Source organism: Pyxicephalus adspersus, chromosome 3 (assembly GCF_032062135.1).
Source record: "Pyxicephalus adspersus chromosome 3, UCB_Pads_2.0, whole genome shotgun sequence".
Classification (NCBI taxonomy): Eukaryota; Metazoa; Chordata; class Amphibia; order Anura; family Pyxicephalidae; genus Pyxicephalus; species Pyxicephalus adspersus.
Window position 1 is genome coordinate 28,470,880 of NC_092860.1, and position 23,207 is coordinate 28,494,086.

General features: G+C 37.0%; 1 protein-coding gene across 3 annotated transcripts; it reads right to left on the reverse strand.

Annotated features, from left to right (window-relative positions):
- Positions 1-1,495: 1,495 nt before the first annotated feature.
- NAA35 (N-alpha-acetyltransferase 35, NatC auxiliary subunit) lies at positions 1,496-22,965 on the reverse strand. Of its 3 annotated transcripts, none has more exons than XM_072404082.1 (23): positions 22,765-22,965; positions 20,419-20,553; positions 19,284-19,317; positions 18,377-18,491; positions 18,186-18,260; positions 16,600-16,767; positions 16,457-16,523; positions 16,330-16,373; positions 15,719-15,769; positions 14,820-14,903; positions 14,626-14,740; positions 13,129-13,307; positions 12,665-12,724; positions 11,909-12,015; positions 11,751-11,817; positions 11,241-11,339; positions 9,618-9,796; positions 8,926-9,062; positions 8,289-8,356; positions 6,647-6,787; positions 6,295-6,417; positions 4,856-4,936; positions 1,496-1,788 (listed from the first exon to the last, which is right to left on the reverse strand). In XM_072404082.1, the coding sequence occupies exons 2-23, from the start codon at positions 20,540-20,542 to the stop codon at positions 1,729-1,731; spliced, it is 2,178 nt and encodes a 725-aa protein (XP_072260183.1). In that variant the 5' UTR covers positions 20,543-20,553; positions 22,765-22,965; the 3' UTR covers positions 1,496-1,728. The 3 variants fall into 3 exon arrangements, 2 of the variants coding, with proteins under 2 accessions (XP_072260183.1, XP_072260182.1); XM_072404081.1 differs by having other exon boundaries at positions 22,748-22,965; XR_011919758.1 differs by lacking the exons at positions 1,496-1,788; positions 4,856-4,936; positions 22,765-22,965 and having other exon boundaries at positions 8,289-8,358; positions 8,927-9,062.
- Positions 22,966-23,207: the final 242 nt, after the last annotated feature.

Below are 23,207 nucleotides of genomic sequence, written 5' to 3' on the forward strand. Positions count from 1 at the left end.
GATGTATGTCTTATTTCCAGAGTTATAAAATGTGTGAGGGGGAGAGGAAACTGTCTATTTTCCTTATTTAGTTGTAATGATATATATATATATATATATTATATATATATATATATATATATATATACCTTTGTGTGTGTGTGTATATAAAAGTTTGCACACACACCAGGTGATAGCATTGGATGACACATTCTTTCAGATATCATTTAAGGTGTCATTGGTAAACATGACCGCTCTAGCTCTCCATCCTACAGATAATGTAATGCATGTATAAGAACTTCCAACAAACTTGTAATTCTATACATATTCAGTGATTAGATGTCAATGAGCAGACAACACGTTCTAGTGAAGTGGATTGAAGCCCCTGACTTTGTAGTAAATTTTAGATCCTTTGACAAGAATTGCCAGACACAAACCTAGGGTGACAGACGGAACATTTACAGAATTCTGATACATCTACAGTAAAATATAGTCATCTCATATGTACATCTATAGGAAAAACAGAAGGTCACACATTGTATTTCAGGGTAAAATGAAAGAAAATCATCACTAAAACAATCATTGAGGGGTTGTGTTGTGGCAGCCGAACTCTTATGATAATGCTAAGGTGATCCAATTGCCACCAATCACAAACTGTATTTCTTATCCTAACTTTTTTCAAAGCATTAAAACTGCTGCCATGTTTTTCAAGTCATCCTGGCTCCACAACTTTGTCATGAATCTAGAAATGGAATGAAGACCAGGGATTCTGACTTGTCTGTATACTTTTTACATCAGTGAACAAGCAAGAAAAAGGGATGATAAGCCTGAAACCTGTTTAATAGTCTATCTCTACAGATACTTGGCATGTAGAACAGGATCTTCAAAGGGGGATGGGACAATCTAATTGTTATTGCATTCATGCTGATCCTAGCTGGCACCCTTTAGATTTAGAATAGTAGAAAATATATTCTTAAAGGAAATCCTATGGGTAAAAGCTTGCCATTAGGATTGAGGCAGTTGGGCAGCGGCTTTAACACATCCACATACGGAGCTCCATACTGTTGATGCAGGGAACATCCGATTGCCTCATGGAATCATGAAGGAATTTTTTCCCATTGGAGCAAATTGTATCAGGGGTTTTTTTTGCCTTCCTCTGGTCCAACTATGTCTTTATAGGGTTTTATATCTGGGATATGTTTATTTACCTAGTGGTTGAACTTGATGGACTTATGTCTTTTTTCAACCTAACCTACCATAACTATGCCTCACTGTGGGTAGACACAAGCCCCTTGCTTAGAAAGCAATGTACAACACCTCCCAACCGTGATGCACCTGACCTGCATTGCAGACACTTAACTGATTTTAGATTCAATAATCTCATTACTATGTAAAGAAGATGGAAATGTTTTATTTAGTCATTTCATTAGCATTTTCATGAGGGTGGAAAGAAGGAAAGGCAAAATATTACCAGAATAAACTTCAGCTTTTAGGGTCTTTAAATAAAACCATCACATTGTGTATTTTAAATATTTAATGAAAAACAAAGGCCTTTGCACACATGAAATAGATCCAACATAGCTGATTTACAAAACGGGTCCACATCTTGTGGCTTTACATAAAAAGTAACCAGTGCATTAAAAAAGAAAAATAATTATCTTTACAATGGGCCCTGCAGTCACCACCACACACAGACCAAAACCACACTCCATGGACGATGGATTACAGTGTCTTCTTTCTGATAATTGCTTATACCAGCTTTACTGCAGGGAAATATTTGTGTGCAGAGAAATCAAACTCGGGTGGAATCTGCAGAAAACAAAAACATTTAATATAATGTCAGTGTAATGGTTCACAAAATATCTTGCACTCTCAAAAATAAGTGGAAAAGCCCTTTAAATAAACTCTACTCTGGGACGGCAGGGGTAATAAAAATAACACACCAGTGGTCCCCTCGGGCAGCCACATTGATAATATCAATCCAAAGTACACAAGTCATGCTTGGAATTACATTCAAGTAAATCCAACTGCAAGCTTCCTTTGGTTAACTTTATCTGATCCCACATGGGGAATGGCAAAATAATTGTGTGTCAGCCATATTTTAGGACTTCCAATCAGAAAATAAATCTGAAAGTTAAATTGGCAGCCGATCTGTGCGCATGTACTAGGCTCAAGCTATCTTCCTCTATAGTTTCTAATGAAAGAAGTGGCTTTCGTTCAGAACCTGCAGTACATGTTAAACAATCACGGTCATTTAAAGCAAATGCAGCGAAAAAGTCTCTCCTGCAGTGAATATATCAGATTTACTGGTTATAAGTATGCCCTTGGTGTAATTTGTTGTTTGTTATGACCCATCCACTGTTTTTTTTTTTTTTTTTACTTTTTACTTCCAATTCAGAACTAATCAGTCATGATGTGCCAATAAAGACTGCTCACATAAGTAATTGTTTTTTTTAAGTCTTTAACATTGATATAACTGCTTTTAACGACTAGGTAACTGCAAGCAGTTAAATTCCAATGACTTGGCATGACACACATCTCTTCCTATAGAAAAGTATATTGGAGGGTGAAGCAGCAGTCTCCTGCTATAGCTACAGCTCTTAGTTACCTACACATGCTAAATCTCTCTAAATCACTTTCTTGATCATTCTCAGTGACACTAGAACAAATGAATGCTGCTCAGTTCTATTAGGGGAGAATGGAAGGAACAGTTACGGTAGTACCAGCAGTCACCCCTGGTCAGTCATCTAGTGATCTGCCCAGCAAATTGCTAAACGTTGTTGGGGTTGGCTGTACATACAGTAGATTTTTTACTAAAGTAATCACAACTGTCTCAGGTGACTGTGTATACAGCTTTACTATTATCAGACTAAACATTTTCTGTGAAGGAGTCCGATGCACACTGCTGACATGCACTGTATAATGTGACGCAGATTCTCATCATTTCCTCCACCCCAATCTTTGACATGATCTACATAGATTAGACAAACACAATAAATATCAGAAGAATCGTCACAATAGAGCACTCATGCTTCCTAAAATAGAATGACTCCATTCAAGGACCTGGAAAGCCCCACTCAGCTATTTCTATACCAGATATCTTAACATGAGTGATTCTACTCACCTAGTACACAATACACACTGACTGGTAATCTGTACAGGGATCTGAGGTCTAGAAGAGCACAGAAAATCCTCAGACTCTGCACTGATCAGAATAGAAACTAGATGCTTGGAAACTATGTGTGCATTGTACATGTTAGGGGATCACAGGAAATTAAACATTCCCGAGGGATTCTGTTAAATGAAATACATTCAGCTCAGGGTTTATACAGTGCAGTTCTACAGCTTTATATTTAAAAGTACAACTAAAGGCAAAACTTTATTTTCTTTTAGATCAAGTGATGAATTATTTTTATTACTGTGTCTGTGCTAGGGAGATTTGCTTTCTGTCTGATCACCAGTGTCACTGGGAAATATACAATTTTGACCTGCCATTGGAGCAGAACCCTCACATTGAAAATATATCCTCTTACTCATTGTCTGCAGAGAGGACGTAAAGGGAAATCTTCCCTATGAGAAACAGAAAAAAAAAGTCTGACATCGGTTTAAAACAGGGGTGGGCAAACTTTTAGGCTCGGGCCACAATGAGTTTTAAAATGTGACAGCTGGGCGGGCCAGAATCATGTGGATGGAAAGTGTTTGTATGAATGAATATAAATTACATGTCAAGACCATTACCTAAAAGTAAAAGAAGACCTACATTATATTATAATATATTTTTTTTTGCCAGTGGCCAATTTTATTAACAGTATTTGAAGGGGCAAATTAAAAAGCCAAACGGGTCATAGTTTGCCCATTTTTAACCCTTTTAACAGTTTTAACCCTCCCCCATTCTATACAATATAAAAAAGCAGATATATATTATATCACAGACTCACAGTGTTATAGTCTAGCACATAATGAGTGACAACAATGAAATACAGTCTCTGTGACCCTTAGTATTTCACCCGTCTTAAAGTCATTTACTTATTTTATGCTGCTTTCAGGAAAAGAAAAAATGAAGTACATATCAGCGACACATTCCCACTACAGCGGTGTTGTTTTTCCTGCCCAATGAATGTTGCAATGCTTTGTGTTTGGTAGCTCATGTGTATCTTTAAAAATGTACCACACAACAACCTACAGGTCTGGTAAGGTGTGTTAGGGCCATCAGGAAAACAGACTGTGGGAAAAAAAAAAAGTCTAACTTTTAAAAAGTCTGCCTTTAAATGAGCTTTCATTGCTGTGTGTACCCCTAAAGGGGAGGTTCCACCCACTTCCTGCCCACATGACACCAAGAAAGAAAAGACATTGATTTTCCAATAATTCTGTGCTCAATAGAAAAAATCATTTTGGCAGTTTCTGTCTGCTAGAGAATGTGAGAAAAAATGTGAGAAAAAATACAGATACAGTGGTCCCCTATTTATTGTGGGGGTTACGTTCCAAAACCACCCGCTATAAACGAAAATCCACAATACACTGATGTCCAACTTTCCCCAACTGCACGAAAAGCCAGCAGCCAATCACAACCAAATCCCGTCTATTCGTGCAGTCAATCAGAATGCCCCATTCATTAAATCTAAATAAATGAGGCATTCCAATTGGCCAGATTTTTTTTTCTTTAATTCCCAGCATCCTTACACTGCGCTTTCCAATACAACACAACGGGTTTGCGGAAAACGCAATATATCAAGACTACGATCTTCGAACCGCGATATAGAGGGTGACTACTGTAGCAATAAAAAACAGAACAAGGCTCTACTCCTTTCAGAGGTCCTAGAGAACTTTAGAGATAATAAAATCTGGGTACAATAAATCAGTACTTTATGCTTATTACCTTGGAATCCTTTTTGTGGCCTCCAGCAAGCAGTTTCATCACCACTATGTTGTTTTTGGCAACCTTCAAAATCTCGTTAACCTTGGGAAACACAATGTGGGTCAATAAACAAGGATTCTCAAAAGTGCACAAATTTGAAGAAACCTACAGACTCCTCTTTAATGTCTAAAAAGCTACAAACTGAGATTTTGCTAATAACCTTTACATGGAGATCTTTTCAAATAAAGGTAGTCACCGGGTTACATACAAGATAGGGACTGTGGGTTTGATCTTACAGCCTTCCTAAACTCAGAAATTCTGTTGTCTGGTTTGCAAACAAAAAAAAAAAAAACAAAACAAAAAAAAAAAAAGATGCCAAGGCGATCAAGAATGAATGGGAGTGCAGTGCCTCCCGGGAGGCTCTTGGGTGCTCCTTCTGTGCATGCACGAGATGCTTGAGCCTTTTTGCGCAAGTTTTTTTTCCCATCCTACATCACCCGGTCTTTTTTGGGGCAGTTTTTAGTTTAGTTCCTCTTTAAGTTGAATTTGTATGCAAGTCAAAACAGGGACAATTTTTGAATAAATGAAATTAGGACAGATGTTTGTCTCAACATAATATTAGGTAACGTGGTGTCAGTTACTGTATAAAATCCTCACTGTAAGTTAATCACAAACAAAGCCTAGACATTCCGTAACTTCTGGAGCAAGCTGTGCTTTGATATGCAAAAAGAAACAACTGCAGAGTTTGTCTTGGTCATTAAAGAGGCACAAGAGGTTGCAGAAGAGCTCACCCCCTAAGATCACCCACAACCTCAGCTGTGTTTAGCAAAAGATTTAATCTGCAAGTCATGCAAACCTCCCCCCCAATCAAGCCTCCGTACTGCACACGAGCGAGCAGGGTAGCCTGTTTGTATCTAAGAGTCGTCCGTATGTCAGATGTTCTTAACTTGAGGACTACCTGTACAAATTTGAGGCACATGGAGCCTCTGCCCTAAGGGAGGGATGTTTAGTACTAAGGAGCCATGCAGAATAAATGCACTTTATGAAATTTCAAGAAACAAATGTAAAAATACAGTAATTATATATATTCCTGCATTGTGTAAGGATGGTATAAGAATACAAGACTAGCCCATTGTAGTGCTTTTTATTACTAGGTTGCAATTTAGAGAGTGAAAACTAAATACATGCAAAACCTCAGAACAGGGGTAGTAATTTACAGATAATTCCAAACACTAGTTATCAAAAACATTACAACCGGAGCTAATAAAGACCATCTATAGCGGTATCCAATCAAAATGTATTTGTGCTGATATGCTATGGTTAATTTATAACTATATGTTCTTCAATGTAATGTGCAGACTAATGGCCAAGATTACAAAATCAAAAAAGGATTTGTATGCTCCTACCTAAAGGAAAGTAAACTGCTTATCAACAACAAGCACTGGAAATGAAGATCTCACCTCTTGGTCTTGATTTGGGATGTTTTCTAAAATCATTCTTGCTTGTTGAAAATGTTTGCTTGCTGCCATGTACAAGTCTGAAGCTTGGGGAGGAGGACTGTACTTGTTTAAATCAGACATTTCCTTGGAGATCAAACAAATAAAAGAGTTAAATTAATTTATGCAGACAATGTTCTAATCCAAGGATTCTCTCCAGAGAGAAAAAAATTTGGCAACAATCTAATCCATTTGTGTTTCTAAGAGGAAAACCTCATCATGAATACAGCAGGCCAGGGCTGGGAACTGGTTTGAGCACTTACTATGACAAGCCCCAGAATTTTGATTAGTTTATGCAAGGTAAAACAGAACTTACCTTAAACTGTAAATAATGCACTGGTGGTGGAGTGATGACACTGTTGAATGGTGCGAATCTGTGTTCATACCGAACCTGCTCACTGTCCAGCTCAAATTTGGGCTTTCTTACTTTGCCATCCATGTCAAAGGCAATCATTGTCTGAAGAGCCAAAATAGATATAGACAGAACAGAACTCTCTTTTAGATCCATCCTCCAGGTAGTTAGAACAGTAAACATCTGATTTACATTCTTGTCATGGCTATCAGTTAACTTTCTGTAAAAGTTTGCCTATTACAGTGTTCAGCAATAAAAAAAGCCATCCTGCACTTCAAATGTTATTATGCATGTAAAAGAAAGAATGGAAAACCAATCTAGTTAATTACCAGTCGTCAGAACTAAACAGTTTCAAACAAGACTAACATTAGACATGACAATAATATGTTTAGTGAGAAATTCTCAATCTCTGGATCAAGCTAAAAATTGCAATTAACATCTGCATCACCCACCCTACAAACATATGTACATGTAAATATGCAAAATGTTCTCTTGAGTGCCTTATAAGTATTCCTGCCAAACCTAACAATTTACTGTAGGCATATAAATTCTAGGAGAGCAAGGAAAGAAGGTATGTGTACAAAATCTGTTCCTTCTGTTCACACACTTGTTACCACACACAGAATATAGTTTACAGCCCAATTATATTTAAAGGGATACATGTAAACCCTGGTTTCATTATTTTTGGATAAGTCCAACAAAAGATAAACAATAATGTATAGAGCAAGGTATGTTAGCCATACAGGAAGCATGCTGTGTCTTCATGGTGATCTCACACAGTGTGGTTCTTGTCTGAAAATGATATGGAATTGTGAAAAGAGAGTGGTACTTTGACCCAAATGTCAAGACCTCTTCAAACTTTAAAATCACACATTGACTCCCCAAACCAGGTAAGACAAGGCCTTCTGTTCTTCAAACCACTGTACTTCTTTTGAGACAACGCTTAAACTGCAGTGTTATCACCCTTGTGGATCCTGTAGCTGACAAATGTTTGCACTGCGCGATCAGTGAATATCAATGCTTAGGTCAGCCCACAACCCCTTTAGATTGACAGCAAATTGCTGGAGCTTACAAAATAATGTAAAAGCTCTGCTTAGTCCCTCACACCTTATAACACCATCGAGAGCAGTGTTTATTAACCTATACTACTATAATTACTATACCCACAGCTTTCTTGTATCAGTGTGGAGGTTAGAAGGAAGAATGCCTCTTATATTGAAGAATGCCTCTTATATATTCCAGTGGGAAGAATGTCACTATTACATATAGCCAAAAAGATCAATGGTATGTATTAAATGTATTTGTATATGTATGTATTTCTCTCAAGACATTAACCAAACTATCTTGCCCTTTCCGTCACTCTCACAAGAAAAATGTAAGGCTTTAGATGGACTTTAAAGATCAATAAAGGATAATATAAATGATAACGTTCATTCAGGCAATCAAAGCTAACTGTATAAAAAAGTTTTTCATGTAGTATTATAATGTGAATAGATGTTGTTTACTGAAAATTCAGCCATAGACATCACCTTTGGAATGCAAGCATGAGGCAATTCCATCCAGAACACGGTTCTAGTTATACAGGAAGGTAAATCTCTACACTTACCTTGTACATCCCAGCACACATATTTTGATAGGCTTGGCTTAGTGTTATCTCCCTGTTCAGAGGCCGAACTGCAAAACAAAGACTATACCACTCACTACTATGTTTGAAATCAGGATTTTGGCATTTAAAGGCATTTTTGCTTCATAAAACAAATGGCCCATTGATTTCATGTTGCAAAAAAAAACATTTTCAAAGCCAGGATGAGTCCAGTTAATGAATACTTTTATATTCATCTAAACTACCTTCCTGACTTAACTATAAAAAACTAACAATAACCCTTAAATAATACCCTTATGGGAGCATTTACCTGTAAAATGTTTTCTTCCTCTGTACAAGCCAGGTATAATTTCAGGTTGCCCACAAAAAATGATTTTTTTGCCCAATAGAAATAAAATATTGCATAGGATGTAAAGGGTGAAAAATATATGTGGGTCAAAAGCTTGAACACCCCTATGGCTCATAAATGTGCAACTTCTCACAGCATTCAATACAAATTGTTTATTGGTATGCTAACTTTTTTAAAAATTATACTCAATGTAAGCAAAGTAGCCTAGTTTAATTCATGCTTTATTCACAGAAGGTCAGAAAGACACAAAAAACAAAAATATTATAAAAAACATAAAAGTAGAGACAATACCTTTTTTTTTCTTTTTTGTCTTTTTGCTGCTTCTCCCTTTCTGTTGCTCTTCCATTATACGTTCTTCTGCCATTTGTGAGCTATCTGCCCGACTTAGTGTAGACATTAGCCATGCATACAGAAACTCAGAAAGATACCTGTATAAGAAGGTTACCAAACATATGGATCAAACATGATAATATTTGTAAAACATGTCCATTCACAATATATAACTAGATTGAACCAGGAAAACATTGGATCACAAACAAAAATAAGTGTATATATGCTATTGGGCAATATGTATAAACAATTTCCATTGTCATTTTGAAAAATGTGTGAACTGTGATGGGAGATGTACCTAAAAATTAATAGGGGATGGGCATATGTACAGTAAAAGGTAAATAGGAGACATGGGTGAATGGGATCATTCTAAAAACAACCACTAGATGGAGCTAATTAAACTTGTATTTATTATAAAAGAAAGGTAACACAGCACCACCTAGCGATAATGACAGGCACTGTGAAACCTGCTTGATACTTTTCAAGTACATTTGTCTATCTCTGTAAACAAAGAAAAATTAAACAAGCATTACACTAGTGTTACACTGTCAGCTGCACTTGGCTTTTTGGATTAAGTTATATATAAAAACACTGAATACAAGATTACCTATAATACCTGAGATATATTTGAAACAAAATGCAATGGAACTCACCAATAGATGTAATAGTACTCATGCATGCTATACAGTTCCAGTTCAAAACCACTGAGCAAGTACTGGATCATTATCCGCAGATTATGATAAAGAATCCAGGTTCCCAAGCATGCCAGGTGTTGTCTCTGGGGCTCTTGCTTTAGAAGCATGCTGTGGAGAGCTGCGTCCACCTTCTCTGCCTTAGACAAAATAAATATTAGAATGACAAATTGATACAAGAAAAAATACATGCTAACAAGTATCTATATAAAATTGCTTTACCATTATATTTTGTAGGACACAAGCAGTCACAGCAGAATATTACTAAAAAAACATTCAATTAAGATCTTTTTCAGTTTTACCAAATGCATGTAACTGTTTATTATCAATAAAAAAGACCATAAAATACATATACTGCTGTGGATATAGAATACCTGCAGACCCTCATTATAGTTTCCTCTTGTGAAAATTTACCATTTTAACAGATTACTGTAATAAGCAATAAATTACCCCTGATATGTAAAGAGTGTAGAAAACAAATACTGCAGAGCATTGGTAGATGGTAAAAAGTTAAAAAGCAAAGAAAAGAAAACCTGGTCCTTACTTTTACAGTACTTGATTTCTAGGAAATGGGGTAATAGGATTTTACAAGAATTTCTCTCCTCTGTAAGCTGATAAATAAAATACTGTTCTCGGCATTAAAGAGGGCCAAAAGAGAGAATCTACTGCATTAGGATGCAGAATTTCTTTATATCTAGTTGCTTCATCTTAAATGCTTTCAATAACTGGGGAATGCACAAATATGGGAACATATTTATTGTTTTGTTAAATTTCTATTTTAAAGTAGACCTTAGCAAAAAAAAAAAAAGGCCAATAAATGTTTATTTCAAGGCAAAAATTAAGCTCATTCCCTTCCATTACTCTAATCCAGGGATCAGCATTAAAAGGTAAATGGTCAAAAGAGAGCAGTCTTTGCAATACTCCCCTTCAATCTGAAGATGTCATGCAGTTCATTAATTTCACCCACTAGATGTCTTCAATCTTATGGGTAAATAAAGCCCACATTCAGGCAAATATTGAGCTGCCGCACACAACACACGTTTCCTCTGTAGCCCATCCTATATGTTTTTTTTATATAACCTTACCTTAAAAAAATAACTCCAGGTCATTTACCAGTGCTTTTCTGATTACAGTGCTTCAGACATCCTAGCACCAGCAAATACAAGGAGTTCCCTTCATTGACATCACTTCATGAGAAGCCATAGCACTCATGTTATGTTCACTGTAGCCAGTAGAGACCCTTCTCTGCCAATATTGTTTTGTCTGTGTATTACATATATTATATACACATACATACACAATCATACATAGATATACAGACACACTCACATATACTAAAAAAAAACTGCATGGACACATTTTGGGCTACAAATGCTCATATTCCTGATCAGTGTTCTCCCCAGCCCCCTTTACTGAGCGCAACACCCGGCACTTTTCAGGGACCATCCGGCTGTTTTTGGGTGGCTGCTGAAGAGTTGGGTCCCAATACAAAGGCTGCCACCCACCTACAATTTAATCCCACCGGCCTAAAAACATTTCTGGGTTGAACACTGTAGACATATTCATAAAATAAAGAAAAAATACCTCATCTTGTAATGTGGCAAAATCTTCAAGGATATGACCAAGTTTATCTCTCTGCCGAGCTCTGTTGTGCCCATGGATTTGAATTAGGCTACAAAATGGCTTAAAAGATAAAAAATAAAGCATATTGGTAATTCAATAATAGTTTTGTCTAAACCCGACCCCACACCCAGAATGTCTTTACAGGACCAAGCCAGTCAAATATTTTAGCTCAATGTTTTTGATACTTTAATGGTTTCCAGCCCAAATATTCTTTAGGAATTAATAATTGATTGGGTTTAATTTAGCTTTCTGAATACACACTGCCAAAAACATGACATCTACTTGAATGACTCAGCTGCCCTTTGGGAAGAAAGAAAGATGAGAGGTAGTGCTGCATTCTTTGTGAGATGTGATAAAATCCAGAAGTATAACAGTTGCACCTTACACAGAATACTTTTAAAATACATAGAAAAAATATGTACAATACAGGGTGTGTTTCAAAAGGGAAGGAGAGAGAGACAACACACTCACTCGTACGCAGTGCGTCACAAAGGAATCAATGTAGTCTTTTGCTTGATGATTGTTGTATAAACAGCACCTACAAAGAGAAAACATTGAAACATGAAAAAAAAAGCAATCTGACAGACAAAACCAACCCAGTGGTTACTTAAGAAAAATGTTACCCTTACTTTGAAGAAAGGACAGGGGGGCTCACAAATGAGCGTAGTGCATCTTTTATCATGTCCTGCATCAAATGTGTTCCAAACACCTTCTTGTTATCCACTAAGAATGTGGTCTGGAGTGAGAAAGAAAATCATGGCAGCCATTAGTGTACAGACGTTCGCTAACAATAGAACACACAAATATTTTGGGAGAATATCTAGAAAATAAATGACCAGATTCTACAGGTAACCCATGTGCGCCTGGAGTGAGGGAGTATCTGACACAATCAGCAGAACCTACACTAAATCAACTACAAAACTAAGCATGTGTCTTGGAAATTGTACAATATAAAATGTCCTGAGAATTTCTGCAGGACAAACTTTAACAAAAAATGGTGGGTTGTTAAGCAAAGTTTGCAAAACAGAAATAAAATATGTTAATGTAAATTTGTAAAACTTTGCTAGTTATTAAACAGTTATTAAACATACTTAATGTTGCTTCTAATATGTTAAGCCAGCATAAAGCCTTACTTTCCTTTCTACAGTGTGTGTTCAATAGCTGAACATTGCATATTTACTTAACTATATTTGGCAAAGTGTCAAGAATCTATTTACAATGTACAGGGATGCATCTGCCAATTGAGCTCAACAACATCAACAGTAATTTATGAAAATAGAACTAGACAACAGTACTGGATGAAAGACTCAACTGCAACTAATTGCTCTTCTGATCAGCTCTCAATGAGGTGAGAGAGGTGGATTTCCTTCACAACAAAAACTTACCTGCAAGAGAGATCTTGAAAGAACACAAGGTGACTGTTCACTGAACTCGCAAAAAAAGTCCTAAAATAAATGCAAGTGTTAGTATGGCATTCACATAAGATAATAAAAATTTACCGACAGCCTTTTCAGATATTATATTTGAATTTCTGACCAACCTAAACTTTACCAAACAAAGCAACAATTTAGTTTCATGTAGCACTTTGTAAAGGAGGACTTTAGCATATGGTCACTAGTGTCCCCTACTTACTAAATAACCCTGGGGAAAAACTGTTTAACACCATCCTCAGCATCCACAAGCACAAATCTGGCCAAATCACGAAATAGGCAAAGTCCACAGAAGATAAAAAAAGAGCAAAAAAGAGAAGGACCACTATGCAAATATGCTACATTGACATGCATAATTATTAAACTATTTTTCTTTTATCAAAAATTAGACCATAAAACAAACAGTTCTGAGAACTTACCAATATGCTGTGAAGATTTGACAAATTGACAACTTCACACACAGTTTTTATCCGATCTGTTAGTTTATAAAAATAAGTCACCATTTCTTCTTTTTTAATTATTTTTGCGTAGCGTGGAAAAGTTGGAGGAAGTAAACGTTGGTTGACCAAAGGCTCAAATCCCATCATAATTGGATGATCTAAAATGACAGCAGCATGTTGTAGTTAACTACATTTATTGTTAGAACAAACAGAATCACAAATGTACATAACTAAAGTCACTGAGTCACAAAACATTACTATAATTAGAACAATGTGCCAGTAAGGTTACTAAAAATTAAAGAGAAAGAATTTAGCTTTCAAGTGGACCTTCCACTGTATGCTTAAACATTTTTTACTCAGTTGAGGTACAGATGCAATGGCAATGCATATCGAGCTCCCTGCTCTGTAAAACAAGCTAGCAGCCACTAGATATTCTTGGTTTTATGTGTTTTGATTTGCATACAAACAACCACTATCACTTGGTATGCTACCAAGGCATGGTTGATACCTTTGATACCATTATTTTTTGTACCCAAGGTATTTATTAAGAAAGTATTGGGATGATGGTTAGCAGTTAAATAAGAACTTTGAACATGAAGTTCAGACCATGCTGCTAAAATGTGCAAATATATTGCAGTAAAAAGTTTTAGTACCTGATGATATGGCCTAAAGAGTGACCCAGCAGAAATAAAAAAACAGAAAATGTAGTTGTCAGAGTATGAGACATGGCTTCACTTTGAGATTATGAGGAAAGGAGTTAAGGGAATTCGGACATCCCAAGATCTTTATTGGTGCTGTGGACCACAAACTTGTGTGCACAGAACTATCCAGAGGCTAAAGCAGATATTTACATTTCTAGGAAACAAAGGGATGGCAGGCTTTCGTTTACAAAAAGAAGACCAGAGGAAGGCCACCCATACATGCTGGATATTTTAACTTAGTGAAACTGGTTTAGCCATGTTGGATTTTGTTAAACGTACAGTCCAGATACACAGCTTGCTGGAGTTCTTACGTTTAGCCTTAAGTGTTCATTAAGAGGCTAGTAAGCATACATAACAAATTGCCTGGATTGACAGAAAGTATGTTGGTGAAAAACAGATGTATTATATTAAAGAATTAAGTAATACTGCTAGGTTTTCACAAAATTTAACCGATAGGGACCTTATTAAAAAAAAAAAACTATGTAGTAGGTACATCCGTAACCTAAATTAAATGTAACAAAATAGAAAATAAACATTAAAATGTCCAGTAAAATATTTAGGATTGCTTTGTGTACTAGAAGTCTAACTTAAGTAGAAGTATTATTTACAGAAGCAAATATCAATGTTAAAGGTGCCATAAGTTACCATAACCAGTAAATTCTAAAGGGGTGAAATCTGATTGGCTGCTATAGATCACTGCATTTTTTATTTCTTACTTTCTTTTTACATCCCTTTAAAAATGTGTCATTTAGAGCTTCTAACACATGTATCTTACCTCCTTTTGTGGTATCGTTTTGGGCTTGGATGCCAAGTGAAAGTGAGTTTTGAATAGCAGAGAGGAGGTCAATGGCTTGACCTATTAGCTTTGATGCTTCTACCACTGCACTTGTCTAGAGAACAAGAAAAAAAAATGAAAGTAATTATTGCTGCCACAAGGACTTTATCAAACACAAAATTAAACCAGCTTACCTCTTTTTTAGTAAAAGCTATAAGGACAGTCAGTAGAATCCTGGTAAACTTTACTCTGCTAAATACAGCCAAGCATTGCTGATGCTGAAAAATAAATAGGTATCGTTGGAAAAACCATGTCAATATAGTAAGGTTAGATACAATATATATATATTCAGTGAACCAAAATGTTTCTACTTGCTGATGCTCAAATCAAGTGCAACATTATAAAATAAAGGGACTAGGAGCAGAAAGTACATTTTGGTTTGGTTAGTGATTAAGCATTTCTATCCTGAAAACTTTAATTCACATAAATGCTGCAGTCATATTAATAGACTTCTTAAACTATTTAACCAACACTTACTGAATACACAAATCTGTACCTGATGTATCTCTATATTTTGTGTTTCGATCATCAATATTTTGGAAATTGTCACTGCATAATAATATATTAGCGTTAAATACACGTTTTAATGTTTTCATGAAAATAACTAATGTGTTACAGATTACAATCCTGCCTCTGACAAAATCTTCATTTTGTATCACTATTTTTGATCAGGCACTCTGCTAATGGTCTACTTCCTGGACTGATGCTGGCACAGAGATGACACAGTCTATAAATCCTGGTGTCTCCCCTTGTGTCTTGCTGCAAAGTTACAATTTTACAGCATGGTAAAGACTGGAGGAAAGAGGAAACTGAATCAGTGTTTTTCTCCTGCCTGCAGAAGGCTGATTACATTATTCTCCTAGATTCCTTGTCAGCCCAAGTGCAGTTAGTTTTATGGACAGTTTAAGTCCACTTTAAGTTCATTAGTTTGAGCTGTGACATAAAAACATATATTTAAATACAATTATTTAAAAATGCATGAACACAAATGAACAAAAGTACAAAAGTAACAAAACTACAGGAATCATTTTACCTCAAGTTCCACTTCTGGATCTCTTGCCTCTCCTTGTCGAATCCTGGTACTCTGCAAAAATAGATAGCAAATAGCAAGCAACAGACAATGTATGAAGTGGGATTTTTCTACCAATTAGGGAAAACATATAGCCTAAATGCAGTAGGAGCAATGAAACTCTTGCTTTACACAAGCAACTGTAGCTCTCTGGCATCCCCACACCTTGAATATAGAATTAGGGTGGTTAAAGAGGCCATTTGGTTAAAGACATGGGTGTGAATTAATGAGACATCTTTGTTTTGATAGGTCATACATCAGAATCAGATATGTCTGTGATAAAGCATTTTTGCCTACAATTCAGAAATATTGCATTTGGCATCAATGGAAGTTACAGAACACTTAAGTGGCAGGATTTTGAGATAAAATCCTACATGAAGAAGTTTTCATTGGTACATGTGTTAACAGCTGGTAATTCTAGCTCTGTCTTTTGGTGACAATTTTAAAATTTTTCCTCTTTCTGTCCTGATGACAGCAGTCACAAACAGCCTGTTTTACTAATCTGGTTCTAGACAGCACCAAAATTGTAATACCAGTAGTTTTGTACTAATAAAATTCATCCATGTCAAACATACCTTTACTCTTCTCTGTAAGTCATCTTCAACATCTTTTAACATTCCTAAAGATAGAATTCCAGAATCATGAATGTTTTGTGAATGAAGTTTTGTGTATATAGAAGACAAAACAAAAAGTATAGATTACCTGTAACTCTGAGATCTGTCACACTATTAGCCATTTTAAACCCATATGTCATGGACTGGAAGTCTTCCTGGAGGACGGAAAAATACAAAACTTGTGAAGTTCTTTCATGGGAACACTGATTACTTTGCTTAAAGATGATGTACCTCTTCAAAAACAGCAGCTTTGTTCACTTTCTCTCTGGCAATGTCACATATCTTGAGGATTCCTAGTGCAAATGCTTTCATAGCCGGGTCTTCTATGAGGTCTGGGTTATGAACATATAGGCAGGTGAAAACTGTCTGTGCCAAAGAATGACCTTCTAACCATGTTATCTGTAAAAATAAACAAATATTTATGTATACTATGAATGACTAATAAACACCAAACTCCATACACAAATACTTTAATTTAAATATATTCTCCAGTAGCCACAATGGATATAAATCCACTTTGTGTTAGTGCCAAATGCTTTTGCAAAGTCAGATATTACCCTTGCAAAATAGCAGTGACATCCTTATTGGCCGCACGTACCGTGCACAAACAGCAGGGCTGTGGTGGGACCTAACAGGTTCAGTCACTACAGGCTGCCAGTAGAAAACTACACCAGCCACCATTCATGAGGACCGAAAAAACAGTAATTTGTCTGCAGTATAGAAAACTCATACACAGAAATTGTATAGAAGTTTTTTCTTAGAATATTGCAAACACAAAAAAGATTCAAGTTAGAATACACGCAGCTTTTATACATAGAAAATCACTTTAACCTACAGATTATCCTTAAGTGTAGTTATAGTTGTTGGAAGGCTCCAGCAGTAAGATCTCTCTGCTTTTGCTCCTGGCTTAAGAAAAAAAAGAAGCTGCACATAACATTTTTGAAATGCACACGGTAACACAAGATGATTGTGCCAGTGCATTTTTCAAATGCATGCCAGAGTGTGCGTCAAAATTCAACAATGCTTAATATTGCATTACCGTGCATTGCAAAATATATCATATAAAAAAAATCAGATCTTTTAGATGCTTTGGTTTGTTGCCAACCCATCTATTTGGGTTGCCTTAATACAAATTAGGGCACTTGCGTGAAATCGGCATCTCTTTCCCTTAATAAAAAAAATTCCCCTTCTGCGCATGTCCAAGGAGAGCACCCAGAGCCTCCTGGGATGTGTGACATAGATATCCTGGGAGGCTCTGCACTCCCATTCAGTCTTGATTGCCTCAGTGATGAAGACTGAAAGGGGAGGTGCTGCACCCTTTTGTTTTTTAAAAAAGGGTGTTGCATTTAAAAAAAAATAATAACTTTTTTTTTTTACATTTAAGGGTTGTCTACCCTTTTATGTACAGTGAAAATGATAAGTTTAGGTATGCTTTAATGAAAAAAAAAATTGGAACATTTCTAGGTGCTGCAGGCAGGAAAGGCAACCTTAGGGATACTGCCAAAGAAGGTTTCTTTATATGTCATTTAACCACCTGAGCGTTACACTGATTTCTAGATTTCTGTTCCAAAAGCGTCACAGGTTTTCATGAAATTTTTTTTTTTAAATTGTAGACCTGTAACTTACAGAAATATGTCCGAACAGGGTTCTAGTAGAGTAGGCGAAAAAATACGGGGTTATCCAAAAGAGCAAAAATATTTAGTGCGAGAAATTACGGGCTTAGCGGTTGGGGGGTTAAGGACAAGACATATGTGCATTAAACTGTGCAAATACACACAATCAAACTTACTTCATTTAGTACTGTGATAAGAACTTACCAAACAACAAAAACAGGTGTCCATAATTCCTATGAGTTCGGGCCATGTTAAATCCTTATATTTTATGGTACCATCCTTTAATTAGAAACAAAAAGTAAGTTTGAATTGCACTCAATTATATCAAATGTAATAATAGAATACATGCAACGTCAGTTAAATATTTACTTTGATAAATGAAGGCTTAAACTAACCTTTATTGCTTGTTCAAAATTCAGAATCTTGCGATTAACTTGGTTGCCTATCATCCCAGCATCCATTTTAGGATCCATCATTTCAATGGCTGACATAGCTTCAAAAAGGCCAAAGCTGAAAAAAAAATTAAACAAGTCTTTATTTTACCCAAGTCGTGAAGCAAACCAGTGATAATGCACATATATGGGATAGTATAGGGTTTTTTCAAATTTTTTGAACTCTGCTCTCAGATCCATAGTAAAAGAAAATGAACGTGTAAAGTGACCATTTCCCCTAACCTACAGGGTCCAACGAACCATATGTTGTAGCTTATACAAGGCTATTGGAATATTCCCACCTCCAAGTGCCCGCATGCTATCAATCACAAGGTAGGTAAGTTTGCTACTGGCAGCTGAATAGGGTGGTGGGGAAGCAAAAGAAAGATGTTATCATTCTGCTGGGGAAGCATAGGCAGAGGTAAATGACAATTTACCATGCATTGGAAATATAAACGTTGTCTTTAACTTGTCAAACATTCAAATGTGCATAAAAGATATGTAAGGTGCTGTAAAATGGCTTACAACAACCAGACTTCACCTTTCATGAATTTGGAGCTGTTAAATATAACTAAAAGGCAAAACTTTTTTTCATATTTGGATGAAGTAGTGAGGGGGTTAAATTGAGTGTCAGTTTTTTTCTAGCATATATGTCCCTATTAGGAAAATGTACCCTCACTTTGATTACCAATGTCACCAGGAATAAAGTCAGGGTGAATTGAAAATTTTAAGTTGCTATCAAAAAACAAACAAAGAAAAACTTGTTTCTGTGACAAAAAGAAAAAAAAGATTTGGATTTAAATGTACTTGAAAACAACTAGAATGGTTACTAAAAAAATCATTACACCCAGCCTAAAATGGCCATACTTACAGTTTGTCATGAAGAAGTTCTCCTAGCTTCAATTCTGTAAATAAAAGAAAGATCCTAACTTAGTTTACTTTGTTGACATCCTCCAATCTCATTCTATCTGTACTGTTTTAATATAAACAAGGAAGAATTCTGACTATAATGACAATGTCATTGTATTGTTACTTTTTGTATTACTTTGCAGACATATGTTGATAAAGTCATTTTATTAAAGATTTTTAACAGAGAGTAGATACTGCTTTCCATTGAACAAGCAGAGTCTGCAAAAAGTGGACTGATGGCTTTTTTTTTTTAAACTATTTGGTGAGAGATTCTCTTTAAAGCAGAACTAAACTAAAAACAAAAAAATTACACTTAACTTTAATCCCGCAGGTCCCTCGATGGCGCTGGTCCTTCCAATGATCCGGTCCCACGTCGTCCTGCAATTCCTCTTAGTCCCTGTGCAGAAGAACCACAGGGCGCCAGCATCTGCGATCTTCTCTTCCGTCTCCTTTCTTTGTCACCTGATCTCGTAATGTGAAGGTGGGAGATTGAGTAACATAGCCGCTGTGAAGGGGGAAAAAGAAAGAGAGACGATCTCACTGCGCATGTGCGAGATCAGCATCTCTCCCCTAGGAGGAAAAATGACAGCCGCCAGGGCCTCCCGGGATGGTGACGTAGGTATCCTTGGAGGATCTGCGCTCTCATTTTTTATTTTTAAAAAGGGTGTTGCAATTAAAAAAAACAAACAACAAAATGACATTTTTACCTTATATAGAAGGGTTGTCTACCTTTCTATGTAAAGTAAAAATGTTGAGTTTAGGTACGCTTTAAGCTGATGCCTCCTCTGTATATAACAGAAACAAAAAGCGAAAAAGAGTGTGAGCACTTGCAGCTTTTTTGTGTAAAGGAAGTAAAGTGCTGTATAGGGATCTTCTGGTAACCTGAAAGAGGCTAACTGCTGGATGGCTGTCAAAGGTGGCATTGCATACCTGCACAATATATGAGATAGCAGTGTCCAGGAATGAAATGACAGCGAGTATCATGATGTGTTTCAATAGCTGCTGTGAAAAGTGGGCAGAGAAAGCAGGTAATGGCCAGCACCATTTACAAACTGGAAACAGATTGGTCTCTTTAGAAAATATAGGACTATAGTTACCACTACAAGCATCTCTGAATTCCTGAGTGATGTCTATCCAGTTGGCATTGCTTTTCCCCATCTTGTCTTGCATTGAGAGTTCCCATCCCGAGTCATCATCCTCCATGGAAGCCTTCATTACCATGGCACTAATCACTAGAACAACACATAAAAGACAGATTAGTCTAAGCTCATTTTAAGACATACCCATGTCATACTAAAACAAAATAACACACACAGCAGGATCTTTAAAACCAAATCTTCTACCACTAATAATATTATTACTATTAATAAACAGGATATATATAGCGCCAACATATATCCTGACGCATATCTCATCCTATCAGCTCAGCCCATTGAGTGAGAAAGTGAAGGGTTGATGTTTCATACAGTGGTTTATCCGATTTGTAACATCTCTTTGTGTTTATATTGTGTTTTTATTTCACATCTTTCCAAAAAGGATTGTTCACATACTAGTATACGACATAACACAAAGTAAAACCTGCAACGCATACTAATGTTGTATATATGTGTTAATATTATTATTAATAAACAGGATTTTTATAGCGCCAACATATTACGCAGCGCTGTACATTAAATTGGGATTGCAAATGACAGACAGTTACACACAGTGACACAGACGGAGGAGAGGACCCTGACCCGAGGAGGGTAAAATCTAGGAGGTGGGGGAAGTCTCACACAATAGGAGGGGGCGTTAATTCCTTTTTAGACCTCTTTAACAAAAAAAAATACACACATTTATAGGTTTTGTGCATAACACAAAGATATCAGTGCATTGTGATGTGTTGTACATAGTACAATTGTGATATTTGTATGCATTGAGGGGTGCTAAAAACCATTCAAAACGTTTGTTCTCCTTCCAGAACAATACTGGAAGCTTCTGCTAGAACAAGGACATGGAAAAAAATCCCTTTGTATATATTTATTAAAGGAAACTTATTAGAAGATGTCTTTATATGGAGGCTGCAATTTCTCTAAAGGGTAAACCCCCATCTGTCATGCCATGGCTTTAATATTATTTAGCCTAAACATAAGTTGTAGCTCTGACTTTACTTGCTTGTCCTTAGTCAGTGAATCAGAAAATACCCAGTACCTGTCTGGAGGGATCAGCCATATATTTCTACTTGTACTGGTATATTAGCAGTTTCTGTTCTAATCTACCCCTCCCCATACACAGCTGTCCAAAAGCTACATGAATGTCTAAGGCTGAATACAGATGTGCAGTTTTTGTTGTTGGCAAAAGAGTGTCAGATGAATGACTGAGGGCTGTACAGCTTCTGTTCTATAGAGAGGGGAGGGGTGAGAAAGAGCAAGAGACACCACGCTGTGCTTTTCTTCATTGACAAGTTGTTCATAGATCGGTCCTGATGGGCCACCTCCATACACCTCAGATTCTTGCCCAAGACGAGCACTACCGTTCAGGCGGAATCATCTGATGTGTGTACATAACCTAAGACTTGGCTGATGACAAAATATTTATAAACCAATATCTGTACAACAGGGGGGATCATGATAAATGTTAGAAATGGGATTGGTTACTGAAGGATCATATCTCCTCCTCCCATAACAATGCTTGCACTGTACATAATGACCCTGCAATGAGGAACAATAGGGATTATGGTGAAACATTCCCTCCTACAGGAAACCTTCTTCCTTAATAAAGGGGGTTATGGCTGCTGAGTGGTTTGCACTCCAGCCTTTGCAGCACTAGGTCCCAGGTTCGAATCTCGGCCAGGACATTATCTGCATGGAGTTTGCAGGTTCTCCCCGTGTCTGTGTGGGTTTCCTCCGGGTACTCCGGTGTCCTCATTCCATGCAAAAACATGCAGTTAGGTTAAATGGCTTCCCCTAAATTGACCTTATCCTGTGGTAATGACATATGACTATGGTAGGGACATTAGATTGTGAGCTCTTTTGAGGAACAGCTAGTGACATGACTATAGACATTGAACAGCGCTGCCTAATAGGTTGGCGCTATATAAATACTGTATAATAATAATAATATTGCTGATCACAATCTCATCCTGACAACATATCTGGGCTCCATGAATCCCCAGTCACTGTGTAATGCATAGCAGGATACATTCGCATTGTATGCACTGCTGACCAGAAATGTGACAAACATACATGGCATCTTTCGCCCATAATAAGGCGAATCTGTGGGCACAAATAGGTGACAGCAGAAGGAATATTATATAGAAGGGGCAGTATTAGGAGTCCTTTATAATGACACGAAATAAATCCTCTTCCTGTAGGATAACACACACCACTTCCCTTCCTTCCATAACCCCAGACCGCCTCCATACCACAACCTCACTCACCCCCTTACCTCCTTCACCGGCTTACCAAGCACTATGCCTCCACGTTACGCCAGGGGATGCGTGATGACGTCACGGCGGTGCGTAGCCTTTTCCTTTTCCTCATACGCGGAAATCAATACTGTCATACAGCTATACAGCGTAATCACGTCCAACAAATATACTTCTATTATTAACATACGGAAAATAAAAATTTCAGATTGGTATTAGGAGCGCACTGACTGAACACCGACAATCGCGAGATTTGCTTTTCTCGCGATACCTTCATGTGTCATGTGTGACTTGGTTTGGTCAGCCCTGCCTGTGACGTCACCAGGTCAGATGGGGGAACAGCTGGTGGAGGAGCACCTGCTGCAGGCTCAGCCTTTGTATGTGGTGAATGTCACTGTCATAGTGGGTGGGCGTGAGGAGCCTCATGGGGCTGTCACGTGACAGCTTGGCTGGAGCTCCCACAGGGCTATATGGGGAAGA